We start from the raw sequence: 16095 nt of genomic DNA on the forward strand, positions 1-16095 counted from the left end.
CATTCAATCTTTCCCTTTATCTTCTCTTCAATCTTCATGAACTATTCATTGTATGTTTCATTCAAGGCTCCAAAAAAATTATTCTTTTTGAAATTTTCCATATGTGTTTACTATGACCATGATTTTATATTGTCTTCTATAATGAATAAGTTCAAACCTAAAACAAGCTCATATAAGTATTATTGGTATAGCGTATCAAGTATTTATTAATTATCAAAATCAATTTTTTTTTTTTCAATATAACTTCTATCGTGACTTCTTGAGATGACCCCATAGAGTTTCGTGTTTTTATTCAAAGAATTAACATAAATAGTTGCAAAAAAAAAAAGTAGAATCTAGCAACAAATAGATTATTCTTTAATATAAAATATGATATTGATTTTATTAATTATGTAAAAAAAATTTAATCATAATAGAGAAATCGTTAACTTCAATACGAACAAGATTCTAATCACTTAGTTCTATAGCAATCTTATTAGCTTTCCCATCTAAAATTCGAAACACGATAAAGTCGTAAATTCAAAATAAATCTTTAGAATGTATGTAAAATAATCTTTTTATTTAGTACAATTACGACTAATAACAAAACATAAAGAAAGAAACAATATTAGGCAAACCCTTAGGGGAAGTCGATTTGCTTCCTCTTCTTCATCATCCTCATCCATATCTTTTTTTGGTACATACTCATCAACTAATCAATCATCTTCTTTATTCAATTAGAATATGCAAAATGATGATTTATTTCTCCCATAGTGAAGCATTTAAAAAATTTGATATATATTTTTTCCAAATAAATAAAAAAATGTTATAGGTAACTTATAATTTCGCCTTTTATAATTATATTATTTTCAAATAAACTTATGTCTTTTTGTTTTAGTTAAGGTTCACTAATTTAAGATTTTATTCATTGTTGAACAAACACTGTTGTTCTAGTTTAATAACTAAATGAATCTCATGTTATTTTAATGTTATTTTTGCAATTTATTAAAACTTTTTTTTTCTACGAGCCATTATAAATAAATAAAACATAAATATAATTTATAATTTTTTAATATATTAAAATAAAGTTAATCATCTACAAACATGATTATATGTGAAAATGAAGAGAGAAATATGATAAATTTTTCTTATACGACAATAAATTTTAAGTGATATAAGATTTATGAATCCATTAAAATAATTCTAATTACAAAATCTCAGTGTTGTAAATTATCATTAAAAAACTTGTAATTTATTTTGAAATCCGTGAAGTGAAAAAGGGTAAAAAAAAAAAAAAAAAAATCCTAATGCAAATAAACAATCCTCGAACTAAATTTCATATAAGTACTACTTTTATATAATACTCTTATCAAACAAAGACAAATTATTTAAGAAAAATAAATAATTCCCAGTTGGGTAGACATTAAATATTAAAATTTAAGGCAACACACTCCTAGACTATGTGACACACATACGATCCGAACACACAACTACCATTATTCATAAAACTTTTATAGCTTAAAGTTGTCTTATAGTGGGATAGAATTTCACAAACAAGATTCCATTCACTCTGCTCCAGAGCTCAAATTAGTACTAGTTAAAGCCTTTCTCTCCCTATAAATATATCTTGCACTCTCGTGTTACTTTTAACACATTCTTCATTACAGTTTCTAGCTACGTCCTCCAAGAAGAGAGAGAGAGATATATATAGATATATATATATATATATATATGTCCCATGGCTTCCATTCATTTTTCAGCTAATATTCTTCCCCCAAATATGATTAACCACCCTTGTGATTACATAAAATATGGTTTTCCCTTAGGAAACAGCGTATCTTCGAAACGAGACTTAACCATCACCAAGGTTGCTACGCAGTTGCCTGTAGTCGGAGCTCCATCACTGGAGACCGAAATAATGGGTAACCGGAATCACGTTGCATGGACAAGTGTCCGGCAAGAGCGATGGGAGGGAGAGCTCGCAGTTGAAGGAGAAATACCATTGTGGCTGGTACGTTTGTACGTGCATATATACATAAAAACATATATGAAATACATATGCATATAGCAGTTACATGCACATTGAAAATTTTGCATTTGCATGTCATATATTAATGCAGGGCTATCATTTACATAAAGAACAGTTGATATTTGTTTATATATACATATATGCATTCCTATATTGATTTAAGCTGAGTGCTCGCTGGGGAAGTGGAGTGTTTTCTTTCTTCTTTTTTTTTTTTTCTTTAAGAGGGTGATTAATATTATATTTAGATGTAGGAATTAAGGCAGAATATTCCATGTTGTCAGATTTTAAATATTGTAGGAGAATGTGGCTAATTATTTAATTAACTATTAAATTAATGATTAACAACATTCTCAGATGTATCGATTTTTCTACCATCTAGTTTTTAATTTTTTTTTTTAATTTTTTTTTTTTTAAAAGTAGTATTCACCCGTCTATTAAAATGATTAAAAACATTTTCAGATGTGTCAAGTTTCTATAGACATATATATGTGTATGTATGTATTTATACTACCCTTGCCTGGTATAATTTAATTTAGTTCTGGATTAAAACAAGTAAAACATAAAAAGTAAAACATCCCAATTTTGTCCATACACTGCCAATCCCTACAGATGATGATTCCAATTTTGTGGATCCCTCATTTCCATTGTCGTATCTGAATTGAGTTTGCAGAATTGTTCTGATAGTATTTATCGTTTGTTACTCTCGTATTGACAGATACTCATTATTTTTAATCTGCCGAGAGTGTCAACATGCACATTTAACACTTCATGTATTACCAATTAAATGCAGAATGGCACTTATTTAAGGAATGGCCCTGGTATGTGGCATATAGGAGATTATAATTTTCGGCACCTGTTTGATGGGTATGCCACCATTGTCAAGCTCCAGTTCCAGAATGGTCATTTAGTGGCTGGTCATCGGCAGATCGAATCAGAGGCTTATAAGGCTGCAAAGAAAAACAACAAGCTTTGTTACAGAGAATTCTCAGAAGCACCAAAACCAAAAAATTTCTTGAATTATATAGGAAACTTGGCCAAACTCCTTTCTGGCGCATCATTGACTGACAATGCTAATACTGGTGTTGTGAAGTTAGGTGATGGTCGAGTAGTTTGCCTAACAGAGACCCAAAAAGGTTCAATAATTATCGATCCTGACACCCTTGAAACGCTTGGAAAATTCGAATATAGTGACTTATTAGGTGGATTGCTCCACTCGGCTCATCCAATAGTTACAGATACAGAATTTTTGACATTATTGCCCGATTTGGTAAATCCGGGATACTTGGTGGCAAGAATGGAGGTTGGATCCAATGAGAGGAAGGTAATAGGTCGTGTCAACTGTCGTGGTGGTCCAAGTCCCGGTTGGGTCCATTCATTCCCAGTTACAGAGCATTACATCATTATACCTGAAATGCCATTAAGATATTGTGCGAAGAATTTGCTTAAGGCTGAACCCACACCGCTCTATAAGTTCGAATGGCACCCTAACTCCAAAGCTTTTATGCATGTCATGTCCAAGGCTAGTGGTAAAATTGTAAGCTCCCTCTCTCTTTCTAGCAATGTAATTTTGGTTTTTTGAAATTTAAGTATGAGTTTAATTAGATTGATTATACATGTGTTAATTAATTGTTATAATATTAAAGGTGACAAGTGTAGAAGTACCATTGTATATAACATTCCACTTCATCAATGCATACGAAGAGATTGATGAGGAGGGGAGGGTGATAGGCGTGGTCTCCGATTGTTGTGAACACAATGCAGATACTAGCATTCTTGATAAACTTCGTTTACAAAAGTTACGTTCACTTTCTGGTCAAGATATATTGCCAGATGCTAGGTTTGTACTATATATTCATGTGAATTCATTATCTCTTAATTAACTACATAAATAAGTACTTATTTATAATTTTAAATTATTTTTTCGAAAAGAAAAGCTACATTGCCAACCAAATTTTCTTCTCTTTTAGTGTAAAATGAAGATTAACTTTTTTGGTTTCTATAAGCTGAATTGGGTCTAAATTTTGATGGTGCAATTGGAAAAACAGGGTAGGGAGATTTATAATACCATTTGATGGGAGTCCTTGTGGGAAGTTGGAGGCAGCTTTAGACCCAAATGAGCATGGCAGAGGCATAGATATGTGCAGCATTAACCCTAACTATTTGGGCAAAAAATACAGATATGCTTATGCCTGTGGGGCACAGCGCCCTTGTAATTTCCCTAATACCCTAACTAAGGTACGCATACCAGCAATCTGAGTTTCTTCATATTTTCAGAAAAAGCAGAATATTGCTTTGCGAATTATCCACCTAATTAGCTACTTTCTTGACCAAAATCATACTAGTCATGCTGATTGTGATGTTAATCATTAATAATAGTATATTATATACATGCTGCAGCTTGATTTAGTACAGAAAAAGGCCAAGAATTGGTACGAGGAGGGTGCAATTCCCTCCGAACCATTGTTTGTGAGTCGACCTGGCGCAACAGAGGAAGATGATGGTGAGTTCATGTCTGTTGAGAGTGTGTAAAACGTCTATACCACAATGATTAATAATTCACAAAATGCATACACTTATAATTAACCAAAACAAATTGAGTCATCAAATTTTGGCATTTGTCTGTTGCTGCAGGCGTGGTGATCTCCATGGTAAGTCAAAATAATGGCGGAGGCTATGCATTGCTACTAGATGGATCCAGCTTTGAAGAACTTGCAAGAGCAAAATTCCCTTACGGCCTACCATATGGCTTGCATGGCTGCTGGGTTCCTAAGAAATAGATCACTAAAATCAAATAGTTTCATCATAATCAAGAGCTACACCGACACATCTATACATATATATTGATAAAAGTTCCAAACATGCAGGTCATTTGCCTGCTTGATTTTTGCGTATATCTAGAATATTAATCACCACGATGTATAGCAACTGTACGGTGAAAAATAGGTAAAATTTTTGTGTCCGATCAAGAACTTACTAGTTTGGCAGTCTTTTGATTAAGATTTATCAGTGTCTTTCAATTATGTGCTTCCCAATAGGATGTTAAATATGCAACTGAATGCCTGAAGAAAAAACAACCTAAACCTTTAATAGTGTTCATGATAAGAATTCAGTCCAAAAGATTGCAGCACTTTCGTCGATCACCTTCTTGAGACGCATGTTCAACTATTAACTAGAAACCATGTTTCATATAGGTTTCGGATATTTTACAACATTCATTTGTTGTATGCCATAAATAAACTTTCCCAAAACAAATTACCACAAGAAGACCAGTAAACAAGAACAAATAGCTTTCTCAACTATTAGCAGCAAGAGATAAATCTTCCATCAACTTCAAAACTAAGAAAAATATAAAAATTGGGAATATAAAAAAGTAGTTGAAAAGATAAAAAGCTGCCGCCTAAGACCCAGCTGACCGGAGCAACAATAAACGATCTTTCTGTTTTGCTTGCAAGGCCACAGCAAAATTTTTTTAATGGAGTCAGCTATATTTGACAGTTCCATTACTCAATTGAATTGCCAAAGGAGGAACAGGAGACATGAATTTTTATCATTTCTGGTCTGTGTATATGGCATCAACATCATCAAGTTTAAGTAATTTGGATATAAGCACCCCATACTACATAAGAAAAATGCAGAAAATGCTATGTTCTCGTTGATTTGGAAAGAAGAAACAAAAGCAAATTACAGAGCACCTCAGTTGACAGAATACTACATGCTGAACAACAAGGATGACATCAACTATTTTATTCTCTTCAAAGCCTATTCTACGCCTAAAAGAAACACGGCATAGACCCATTGATATTGGAACAACTTTTTTGGGGATTTTCATCAAACATTTGGTGGGCAAGTAAAATTCTGAGTCGTACCTACCTCACACGTAAATCCCACCATAATTTATCAGAAGAATACTGTCTAACGTATTATCGTAAGTCATATTACCTCGTAAGATATATATGCGGTGATAGAGTTGATAGAAACTATAACAGGATCCTATATAGCAGAGCAGTGCCTGCCGGAGAAAACGAATTGGTGGGGCATTTTGAGGACACCCCATCGAAGAATCTGTGGAGAACGGCGCCCACTGATCTCATTGAAAAATACGATCCCATTTCACTGCTGCTCTTATTCTTGCTTTTAGGTATATTTCGACTGATTTGTTCCTGGGTTTTGAAGTTATTGCTCTGTGCATCAGAGCTAGTTATCGCGAGAGAATGATAGAAACTTGAAAAATGTATTTACTGCCCCAACAGTAGTCTGTTTGAGAGAAAACTCCAAAGTCGAACCCAATAGATTATTGGAGTTGGAAAAGTATAATTCAATTAGATTCCAATTCATTATTCTTTAAAAAAAAAAAAAAAAAAATTCAATTAGAAGTGTAATTATAGTTTCTAACTTTTTTTAAGAAATGGTAAGATATATATAGTGTGTACAAAGGCTAACAAAGTAGATTACGGGCCAAGCCATTCTCTTTAGGTGAGGTACAGTACAAATTAAATTGAAATTGGGCCTACATGTGATGAAACTACAATTGCTTGTTTGATGGAGGATTAAAAGACAAAAAGTTCATATGCACAAAAAGAATCAAAGGGAGGGTTAAGTTCATGATGATAAAAGGTAGGACTTGCATTTGTTGAAATATGAACTTAAAATCCGAAGCGATTGAGAAGAGGAGGATGCCAATATCTGGGCTTTGGTAACATCTGAAGCTTGCAAAATAATGCACAAGTGGCATAGTTAAGTTTTGAATTTTTTATAATGAAATCAGAATTGAGGATCAATTTATTGACAAGTCTGTCAATTTTTTTTTTTTTTTTATTTTTTATTAGTCTGTTGAATATTCACGAAAGTTCCTTTACAATTGTGCAATCTATTTTTTACTCCTTTTTTTAAATTAAAAAAAAAAAGAAAAGAAATTTGCATTTTTAAAAATTATTTTCAATATAAAAATTTAAAATATTATTTCAAAAATAATTTTCAGGAAAACTTTAATATTTTTGTTTCAATCATTTTTTTTTTAATAACTTTGTAAACTATAGAAAACCATTTTGGATAATGTTTTACACATAACTACCAAATCTTATTTCTGAACTATTATTTAAAAAATTTCAGAATTCTAATTAATAAAAGAATAATTTGAAGATATTATGTTTTTTAAATAATTTTTAAATTTATAATTTTGAGATTCTTTTTTAAATTTATTTTTAGCCAATTTATTAAACTTCACCAAATAAACGAGAAAATTTTCAATCTTTCATTTATCTTCTCTTCAATCTTTATGAACTACGCATTGTATGCTTCAAGGCTCCAAATTAATCTTTCATATGTGTTTATTACGACCATAATTTTAAATTTTTTTGTATACTGAATCAGTTCAAACCTAAAATTAAGTTCGTATAACATTATCGTTGCAGTATATTAAGTATTTATCAATTATTCTCTTTTCTAATATAATTTCTATCATGACTTCTTAAGGTGATTTAATGGAATCTCTTGCTTTGATGTAACGAGGTAACATAAATAGGTGTAAAAAAAAAAAGACACTTTTAATTTTTCAATCTAGTAGCAAATAAATTGTTTCTTAATATAAAATATGAGATTGATTTTATTAATTCTATGAAGAATTTGAATCATAGTCAAGAAATTGTCAATTTTAATGCCAAAAAGATTTCAATCGTTTAACTCTATAACAATTTCATTAGTTTTGTCACCGATGATTCGAGGCACAATAAGATCTTAAATTCAAAAAAATCTTTAAATTATATGTACAATAATATCTTTATTAAATAAATATTATTATTTTAATTTAATACCTAAATGAATTTCATTTTTTTTTAATATGCGTACAGCAGTTACATGCACATGGAAAAATTTTGCATTTGCATGTCATATATTAATGCAGGGTTATCGTTTACGTAAAGAACAGGTTAATATTTATACATACTTGCCTCGTATATGGTTTTAAGCTGAGTGCTCAATGAGGGAGACAGATTATAACTCTTACAAAAATTTATAACTTTGTATATCACCGACAATTACGTTAATAACTTTGTCATAACATTTTACAAAAATGAAGAAATATAAATTAGTAAACAAAAAATGTAGCACCCGGAAAGGAGGAAAAAAAAAAAAAAAAAAAAAAAGGGGGGGCCACGTCAGCAGCCACGTCAGCAGGCCCGGTCAGCAGTCCCGGCCAACCGGGGCCTGCCACGTGGCAAGACTGCGTCACTCCGAAAGGAGCCACGTTGGCGATCCGCGTGGGTGCGATCCGACGGCCCAGATCAATCGCGCGATCGGACGGTCCAGATTCAATCGCACGGACGGCCCAGATTCAATAAAAAACGAACGGCCCAGATTAAAACGAAATGAACGGCTGTGATCAAAAGGCAAGGGGATATAAATAGAACCCCCACACCAGACCACAAACCCTAGCCGCCCGCCGCTCGCCGGAGAAGACGAACCAGAGGCCGACCGCCGCCACCCGCCGCCGCACCGGGGAAATTTTCGACCGCCGATCGAGGTAAATTTCATACCCCCGACTCGTTTTTCTCCGCTGATTCCTCCTATGGCCAAATTGAGGCCGAAATCCCGGCCAAACGGCCGGAATACGCGGCCGAAACCCAGCGGCGCCGCCGCGCCCCTCTCGGTTTTTGCCTCCGACGAGGTCCTTCCCGGCCTCCGTTCGATGCAATTTTTATATCACCGTGATCACCATTCTTTTCTCTACAGGTTGACCGAAGCCGAATCACCAAAACACGAACCTCGCCGGAGAGCCGCCGTACCCGAGAGCGCCGCCGCCGGTAAGCTCCGCTTTTCCGTGATTTTTGGCCCCCCGAGGGCCCTAGGGTTGTTTTCTGACAAGGACCAATGCGAGTGTGGCCGAATTCGGCCGAAAACAGCCAACCCGAGGTGACTCGCCGCCGCTGGCCGGAGCACGGCGGAGCCGCCGTGCCGGAGTTGCAATTTGGTCCGAAAAGGGCCCTGGGCCTAATTTGGATTTTTTTTTGAACACGTGCAGGTACTGTTAGTGTGTTTCAGTTCCCCGGGAAAAATTCAGGGAAAATTAGGGACGGCCTGCAGGCGCACTGTGAATCGTATTCGGATCCCGAAAACAAGTAAGGACCCCTCACCCTATTTCCTATCACGGTATTAAAGTTCAAAATGATAAAACGGTATTTCTTGAATTAACGAATGTGTGAAATTGCTTAAGGTGGCTAATGGAGCCCGAGTCTAGTGTGATTGGTGATTTACTGTTATTTAGCCTGTTTACAGCTTTAAATGCAAAATGAGGTTTGATGTGTTCATTTTATAGATTTGTGTGCAAATACTACGTTTTTATTAATCATGGGTTGAATGACTGAAAAACTGATACTGTATGTTGTCTGTTCGGCATGAATTACTGTTTTGCTTGTTTGTATGTGAATTGATGATGCTGACTGAGGAAAAGGAAAATGAAAGATTGTGTAGACTGATAATTGTATTATGAGGGTCAGCCTAACTAGATATCCTGGGAGATGGTGGACGGACCAGGTCCGTAGAGAACCCTACCGGGATTGTGGTCTCACATGCCGGACGGGGTATGGAGATCTTATGGTTTTGGCACCCATATCGGACGGGGTATGGGGACGGCCCGTTTCACCCTCATACCGGACGGGGTATTGAGGTTTATAGTTTTGGCGCCCATACCGGACGGGGTATGGGGACGGCCCGTTTCACCCTCATACCGGACGGGGTATTGAGGTTCATGGTTTTGGCGCCCATACCGGACGGGGTATGGGGACGGCCCTGGAAACTGATTATGAATGTTAAAGGTTAACGGGTAGCGGAACCCCTATGGACCCCCACGGATACTGGTAGGCTGGTAAATGAGAAAAAGATATGTTGTACAATGATTGAATTACAAGAGGCGTGATAAGTGTTATGTTTTACAGCTTATATTATTCCATGATTATGATAATGTTATTATTTTTCTTATATTATTTTCATAAATTCCACCGAGGTAAGTGGATGGTGAAGGTTTTCATGTTAATAAACGAGTTTATTGTAAATTATGCTCCATTGGTCTTTTTGTGTTTTTCTACCCACCTTTACCTCCGTGACGGTGAGATATCGTGATGTTCTTACTGGGCTAGTGTAGCTCACTCCTTATTTAACCATTTCAGATCAGGAAGACATGGTTCCCGAGCCCGTTCCGCAGGAGGACGACGAAGGGGATGCCTAGAGACTCTGTAGTCATACTCATAGTTTTATTTTCGAGTTTCTCTCTTAGTTAGTTTAATCTTTTATATTTTAAGTACGTTTTTGGTTTTTCGTGTAAGGGATGTTAACTGAAATTTTGATCTCGCTTCCGCATTTGATATATTTAAATACTCATTTCATTTTAATATTTCCGGGGCCGTTACAGTTGGTATCAGAGCCGCATTTCCTCGGACCCATCCCTTACACTATAGTCCTTTAAAGAAATACTCACCGATTGGTCGTTACTCAACCATTCCTTGTAAATGCAGGTACACAGAAATGAGGAGAGGAAGGCCCCCACTAAACCGAGCGGCCCAAGATAATTCGCTTCGGGAGGATTTGGACAGATTATATGAGATGGTGGAAGCTCTCGTAGCTGCCCAGCGAAGGCAAGAGGAGAGAAGGGAGTTACCCGGACCTCCTCCGCTAGCGCAGGTTGAGCCCCCGTTACAGCAGGCTGATCCCGAGCCACCCCGGCAGGAGCCTGTTCCTCCACAGTACCACCCGGCACCACAGCCGCGGTACGACCCGGTACCACAGCCACAGTACCAACAGGTACCGCCACAGCACATTCCAGTGCCCCCACCCCATCAGCAGGCGCCACCACAGGGTCCCCCAGTTCACCCTCAGCCGGCCCCAGTCCCTCTACTTCGGGACCCCGCTCCCTCCTTGATCGACCCCGGCTTCATAGAGAGGTACAGGAGACTGAACCCTTCTACTTTTTCAGGGGGATCCTCTTTCGAAGAGGCCCAATACTGGCTGGCGGAGACTGAGAGAGCCTTTGAGACCTTGGGAGTAATTCCTGAGCAGAGGGCTGCCATTGCCTCCTACATGCTGGTAGGGGAAGCAGTACGCTGGTGGGAGCTCAAGCGGGCCACCCTGCCTGTACCAGTTACTTGGGAGCAGTTCCTAGCGGCTTTCCATGCGGAGTATCTCCCTAAACACATCCAACATTTAAAGGAAATGGAATTTGCTCAGTTGGTCCAGGGTAATATGACAGTGTCGGAGTATGCCCGCAAGTTCCTGGAGCTGGGCCGACATGCCCCGGAGACATTGTTGGATGAGGGCCGAAAGGCCAGGAAATTCCAGTGGGGTCTCCGTCCGGCGATCAGACAGCACTTGTTGGTGATGGAGCTCGAGACATATTCGACAGTCCTGGCAAAGGCGCAGATCATAGAAAGGAGCTTCGACACCCGCCCTCAGCTAACGGGAAGTTCCCGACCTTCAGCCCCGCTCCGCAGGCCAGCGCCTACCATGCCTGTCCAACCCAGTAAGAGACCCAGGCCTGCCGTTCAGGGCCCTCCTCAGGCTATGGGGGCAGCTCGTGGGAAGACCTGCCAGTACTGCGGCAGGGATCATGGGGACCGACCCTGCTACCGCCTCAACAACACCTGTCGCATATGCGGCAGTGCCCAGCACTATGCGAGGGAGTGCCCTAGGAACCAGAATCAAGGGAGGCCTCCAATCCAGGGCAGAGTTTACAACCTTACCCAGAAGGATGCCGATGCAGACCCGGACGTGGTACATGGTATGTATACTATCTCTGGCCACATTGCTCATATTTTGTTTGATACTGGTGCATCACATTCTTTTATTTCACATGTTCTTGCTTCCAAAATTTGTGTATCACCTGATAGACTTGATTCATTATTGTTGGTATCTACCGCTGGGGGGGAGACATTACTAGGAGAGGTTGTCTACAGGGCATGTGCCGTGGAGATAGCAGATAAGAAATTGAGGGTAGACCTGATAGGGTTAGACACATGGGATTTTGATGTAATCCTAGGAATGGATTGGCTGGCGGCGTATCACGCCACCATAGACTGCTTTAATAAAAAGATTGTATTTAATCCTCCCAACGAGGAGTCATTTACAAGTTAATAAAATTATTCGGTACTGATTCTCCCTAATGACAAATTCTTTTCTTCTTAATTCCCAGTGCGTTGATATTGTATTTTCCCTAACTAGGTAAACCCAAGAAGGAAGTTTGTATCCAAGAGATTCTAGTAGTCCGAGACTTTCCAGACGTATTTCCGGATGAACTGCCCGGTCTACCAGGGGACAGAGAGGTCGAGTTCACCATAGACTTACAGCCAGGAACCCAACCCATCTCGGTAGCTCCTTACCGAATGAGCCGCATCGAGATGGAAGAGCTAAGGAAACAAATCACTGAGCTACAAAACAATGGCTTCATTAGACACAGCATTTCCCCATGGGGTGCCGGGGTTACTTTTGCAAAGAAAGGAGATGGAACGTTGAGACTGTGTATTGATTATAGAAGGATAAACAAGGTAACAATTAAAAACAAGTACCCTCTCCCCCGGATTGATGACCTTTTCGATCAGTTGCAGGGTGCATAGGTCTTTTCTAAAATAGATCTACGATCAGGTTACCATCAGGTGAAAGTGAGAGCTGAAGACATCCCCAAGACGGCATTCCGAACCAGGTACGGACACTATGAGTTCCTGGTTATGCCGTTTGGGCTAACCAACGCCCCGGCCATCTTTATGGATCTAATGAACAGAATCTTCAGAGAGTTTTTGGATAAATTTGTCATCGTGTTCATCGATGATATCTTAGTCTACTCAAAAAGTAGAGAAGAACATGCTCATCATCTTGCCCAAGTCCTCCAGGTACTCAGGGAAAAGAAGTTGTATGCAAAGTTGAGCAAGTGTGGATTTTGGCTCGAGCAAACCGCCTTCCTAGGACATGTTATATCGAAGGAAGGGGTGTCGGTGAACCCCGAAAAGGTTGAAGCGGTACTTGGTTGGGAAAGGCTGACAACAGTTAAGGAAATTCGCAGTTTCCTAGGGATGGCGGGTTATTACTGCCGGTTTGTCGAAGGGTTCTCCAGTCTAGCGGCCCCTCTAACCCGACTCACAAAGAAGAATGCAAAGTTTGATTGGAATGAGAACTGCGAAAGGAGTTTTTCCGAATTGAAGAAGCGACTGACTACTGCACCCGTGCTGGCTCTACCGATTGGATCAGGAGGGTATACAGTTTATAGTGATGCCTCCTATCTGGGCCTGGGTTGTGTCCTGATGCAGCATGGAAAGGTTATAGCATATGGGTCTAGACAGCTAAAGAATCATGAGAAGAACTATCCTACCCATGACTTGGAGCTTGCCGCAATCATACACGCCTTGAAAATCTGGCGCCATTATTTGTATGGAGAGACCTTTCAGATCTACACCGATCATAAGAGCTTGAAGCACATCTTCACTCAGAAGGATCTCAACATGCGTCAGAGAAGGTGGATGGAACTCCTCAAGGACTATGATTGTGACATCCTATACCATCCAGGTAAGGGCAACGTAGTAGCCGATGCCCTCAGTAGGAAGAGTGCAGGCACCCTAGCCCATCTGATGGTTTCGGAATGTAGGTCCATTGGGGCTACGCAGCAGGTTCGACTGCAAGATCTGAAGAGGGCCACATGTTTGAGCCACCTAGCAGTCCAACCCGAGTTAATCCAAAGAATAAAGGAAGCCCAGTCAATCGACCCCGCCCTAGTAAACCGCAAGAAGGATGCAGAACAGGGAGTGAACTCAGAATTTCAGATCTCTGCCGACGGATTGATTTGTTTCAAGGACAGAATGTGTGTCCCAGACGACAATGAATTAAAAAGAGACATCATGACAGAGTCCCATAGTTCAAGGTTCGCCATGCATCCAGGAAGTACAAAAATGTACCAAACTATGCGACCCCGATTCTGGTGGAATGGGATGAAGAGAGATATAGCCGACTTTGTGTCTAAGTGCTTGGTATGTCAGCAGGTCAAAGCAGAACATCAACGCCCAGGGGGGTTGCTTCAGCCTTTACCGATTCCAGAATGGAAGTGGGAACACATCACCATGGACTTCGTATCGGGACTACCCAAGGCACGATCGGGACACGATGCCATATGGGTAATTGTTGACCGACTCACTAAGTCTTCCCACTTCCTGGCCATCAGAATGACTGATTCGTTGGACAAGTTGGCAAGAATGTATGTCCGGGAAATAGTCAGACTGCATGGGGTCCCAGTAACAGTGGTATCCGACAGGGATCCCAGATTCACTTCTCGGTTCTGGAATAGTTTCCAGCAAGCTATGGGAACAAAGCTGTCCCTTAGTACTGCCTTCCACCCCCAAACCGATGGACAATCAAAGAGGACAATCCGTACGCTGGAGGATATGCTCCGAGCTTGTGTCCTTGACTCCGGAGGCCATTGGGACGACCATCTACCCCTGATAGAGTTTGCCTACAACAACAGTTACCAAGCAAGCATCGGCATGGCCCCATACGAGGCGCTATACGGGCGTCCGTGCAGGTCACCGATTTGTTGGGAGGAAGTGGGCGATAGAAGATTGTTTGGCCCGGATTTGGTGGAAGAAACCACGTCCAAGATAGTTAAGATCAAGAAGAACATCCAGACAGCTCAGAGTAGGCAGAAGAGCTATGCTGATACCCGGAGGAGAGACCTGGCCTTTGAGAAAGGTGACCGGGTGTTTCTTAAAGTCACCCCCTTCAAGGGAATTAGTAGGTTCGGCAGAAGGAGAAAATTAAACCCCAGATACATTGGACCCTTTGAAATCTTAGACAAGATTGGTACCACTGCCTACAGACTTGCACTGCCCCCTGAGCTCTCCCGGGTTCACAATGTGTTTCATGTATCTATGCTGCGCAAGTACAATCCGGACCCTTCTCAAGTCGTGGCTCATGAACTGCTTTCACTCCGAGAGGACTTGTCTTATGAAGAAGTACCGGTCAGTATCACGGACCGAGAAAGCAGAATACTCCATAACCGGGAAATATCATTTGTAAAAGTCTTGTGGCAGAACCACATGCCTAGGGAGGCGACTTGGGAGCTGGAATCAGAATTTAGGGCCCAATATCCTCATCTGTTTGATCAAGAGTAATGAGGCAAATTTGGGGACCAAATTTCTTTATGGGGGAGAGAGTTGTAGCACCCGGAAAGGAGGAAAAAAAAAAAAAAAAAAAAAAAAAGGGCCACGTCAGCAGCCACGTCAGCAGGCCCGGTCAGCAGTCCCGGCCAACCGGGGCCTGCCACGTGGCAAGACCGCGTCACTCCGAAAGGAGCCACGTTGGCGATCCGCGTGGGTGCGATCCGACGGCCCAGATCAATCGCGCGATCGGACGGCCCAGATTCAATCGCACGGACGGCCCAGATTCAATCAAAAACGAACGGCCCAGATTAAAACGAAACGAACGGCTGTGATCAAAAGGCAAGGGGTTATAAATAGAACCCCCACACCAGACCACAAACCCTAGCCGCCCGCCGCTCGCCGGAGAAGACGAACCAGAGGCCGACCGCCGCCACCCGCCGCCGCACCGGGGAAATTTCCGACCGCCGATCGAGGTAAATTTCATACCCCCCGACTCGTTTTTCTCCGCTGATTCCTCCTATGGCCAAATTGAGGCCGAAATCCCGGCCAAACGGCCGGAATACGCGGCCGAAACCCAGCGGCGCCGCCGCGCCCCTCTCGGTTTTTGCCTCCGACGAGGTCCTTCCCGGCCTCCGTTCGATGCAATTTTTATATCACCGTGATCACCATTCTTTTCTCTACAGGTTGACCGAAGCCGAATCACTAAAACACGAACCTCGCCGGAGAGCCGCCGTACCCGAGAGCGCCGCCGCCGGTAAGCTCCGCTTTTCCGTGATTTTTGGCCCCCCGAGGGCCCGAGGGTTGTTTTCTGACAAGGACCAATGCGAGTGTGGCCGAATTCGACCGAAAACGGCCGAAAACAGCCAACCCGAGGCGACTCGCCGCCGCCAGCGGCGGCGCCGTCGCCGGAGCACGGCGGAGCCGCCGTGCCGGAGTTGCGATTTGGTCCGAAAAGGGCCCTGGGCC

The 16095-nt window shown here is 40.8% G+C and overlaps 1 protein-coding gene and 1 long non-coding RNA gene across 2 annotated transcripts; one reads left to right on the forward strand and one right to left on the reverse strand.

The window, feature by feature from the left end:
• Positions 1 to 1594: 1594 nt before the first annotated feature.
• CCD8 (carotenoid cleavage dioxygenase 8) lies at positions 1595 to 4785 on the forward strand. The gene is made up of 6 exons (XM_022056278.2): positions 1595 to 1990; positions 2799 to 3542; positions 3652 to 3845; positions 4054 to 4243; positions 4406 to 4508; positions 4640 to 4785. The coding sequence occupies exons 1-6, from the start codon at positions 1718 to 1720 to the stop codon at positions 4783 to 4785; spliced, it is 1650 nt and encodes a 549-aa protein (XP_021911970.2). The 5' UTR covers positions 1595 to 1717.
• Positions 4348 to 6589, reverse strand: LOC148252916 (uncharacterized). Its single transcript, XR_015813507.1, has 2 exons — positions 5948 to 6589; positions 4348 to 4774 (listed from the first exon to the last, which is right to left on the reverse strand). It is a non-coding gene; the product is annotated as an uncharacterized LOC148252916 (long non-coding RNA).
• Positions 6590 to 16095: the final 9506 nt, after the last annotated feature.

The sequence above is a fragment of the Carica papaya genome, chromosome 7 (genome assembly GCF_054855325.1).
Source record: "Carica papaya isolate Zhongbai chromosome 7, ASM5485532v1, whole genome shotgun sequence".
NCBI lineage: Eukaryota > Viridiplantae > Streptophyta > Magnoliopsida > Brassicales > Caricaceae > Carica > Carica papaya.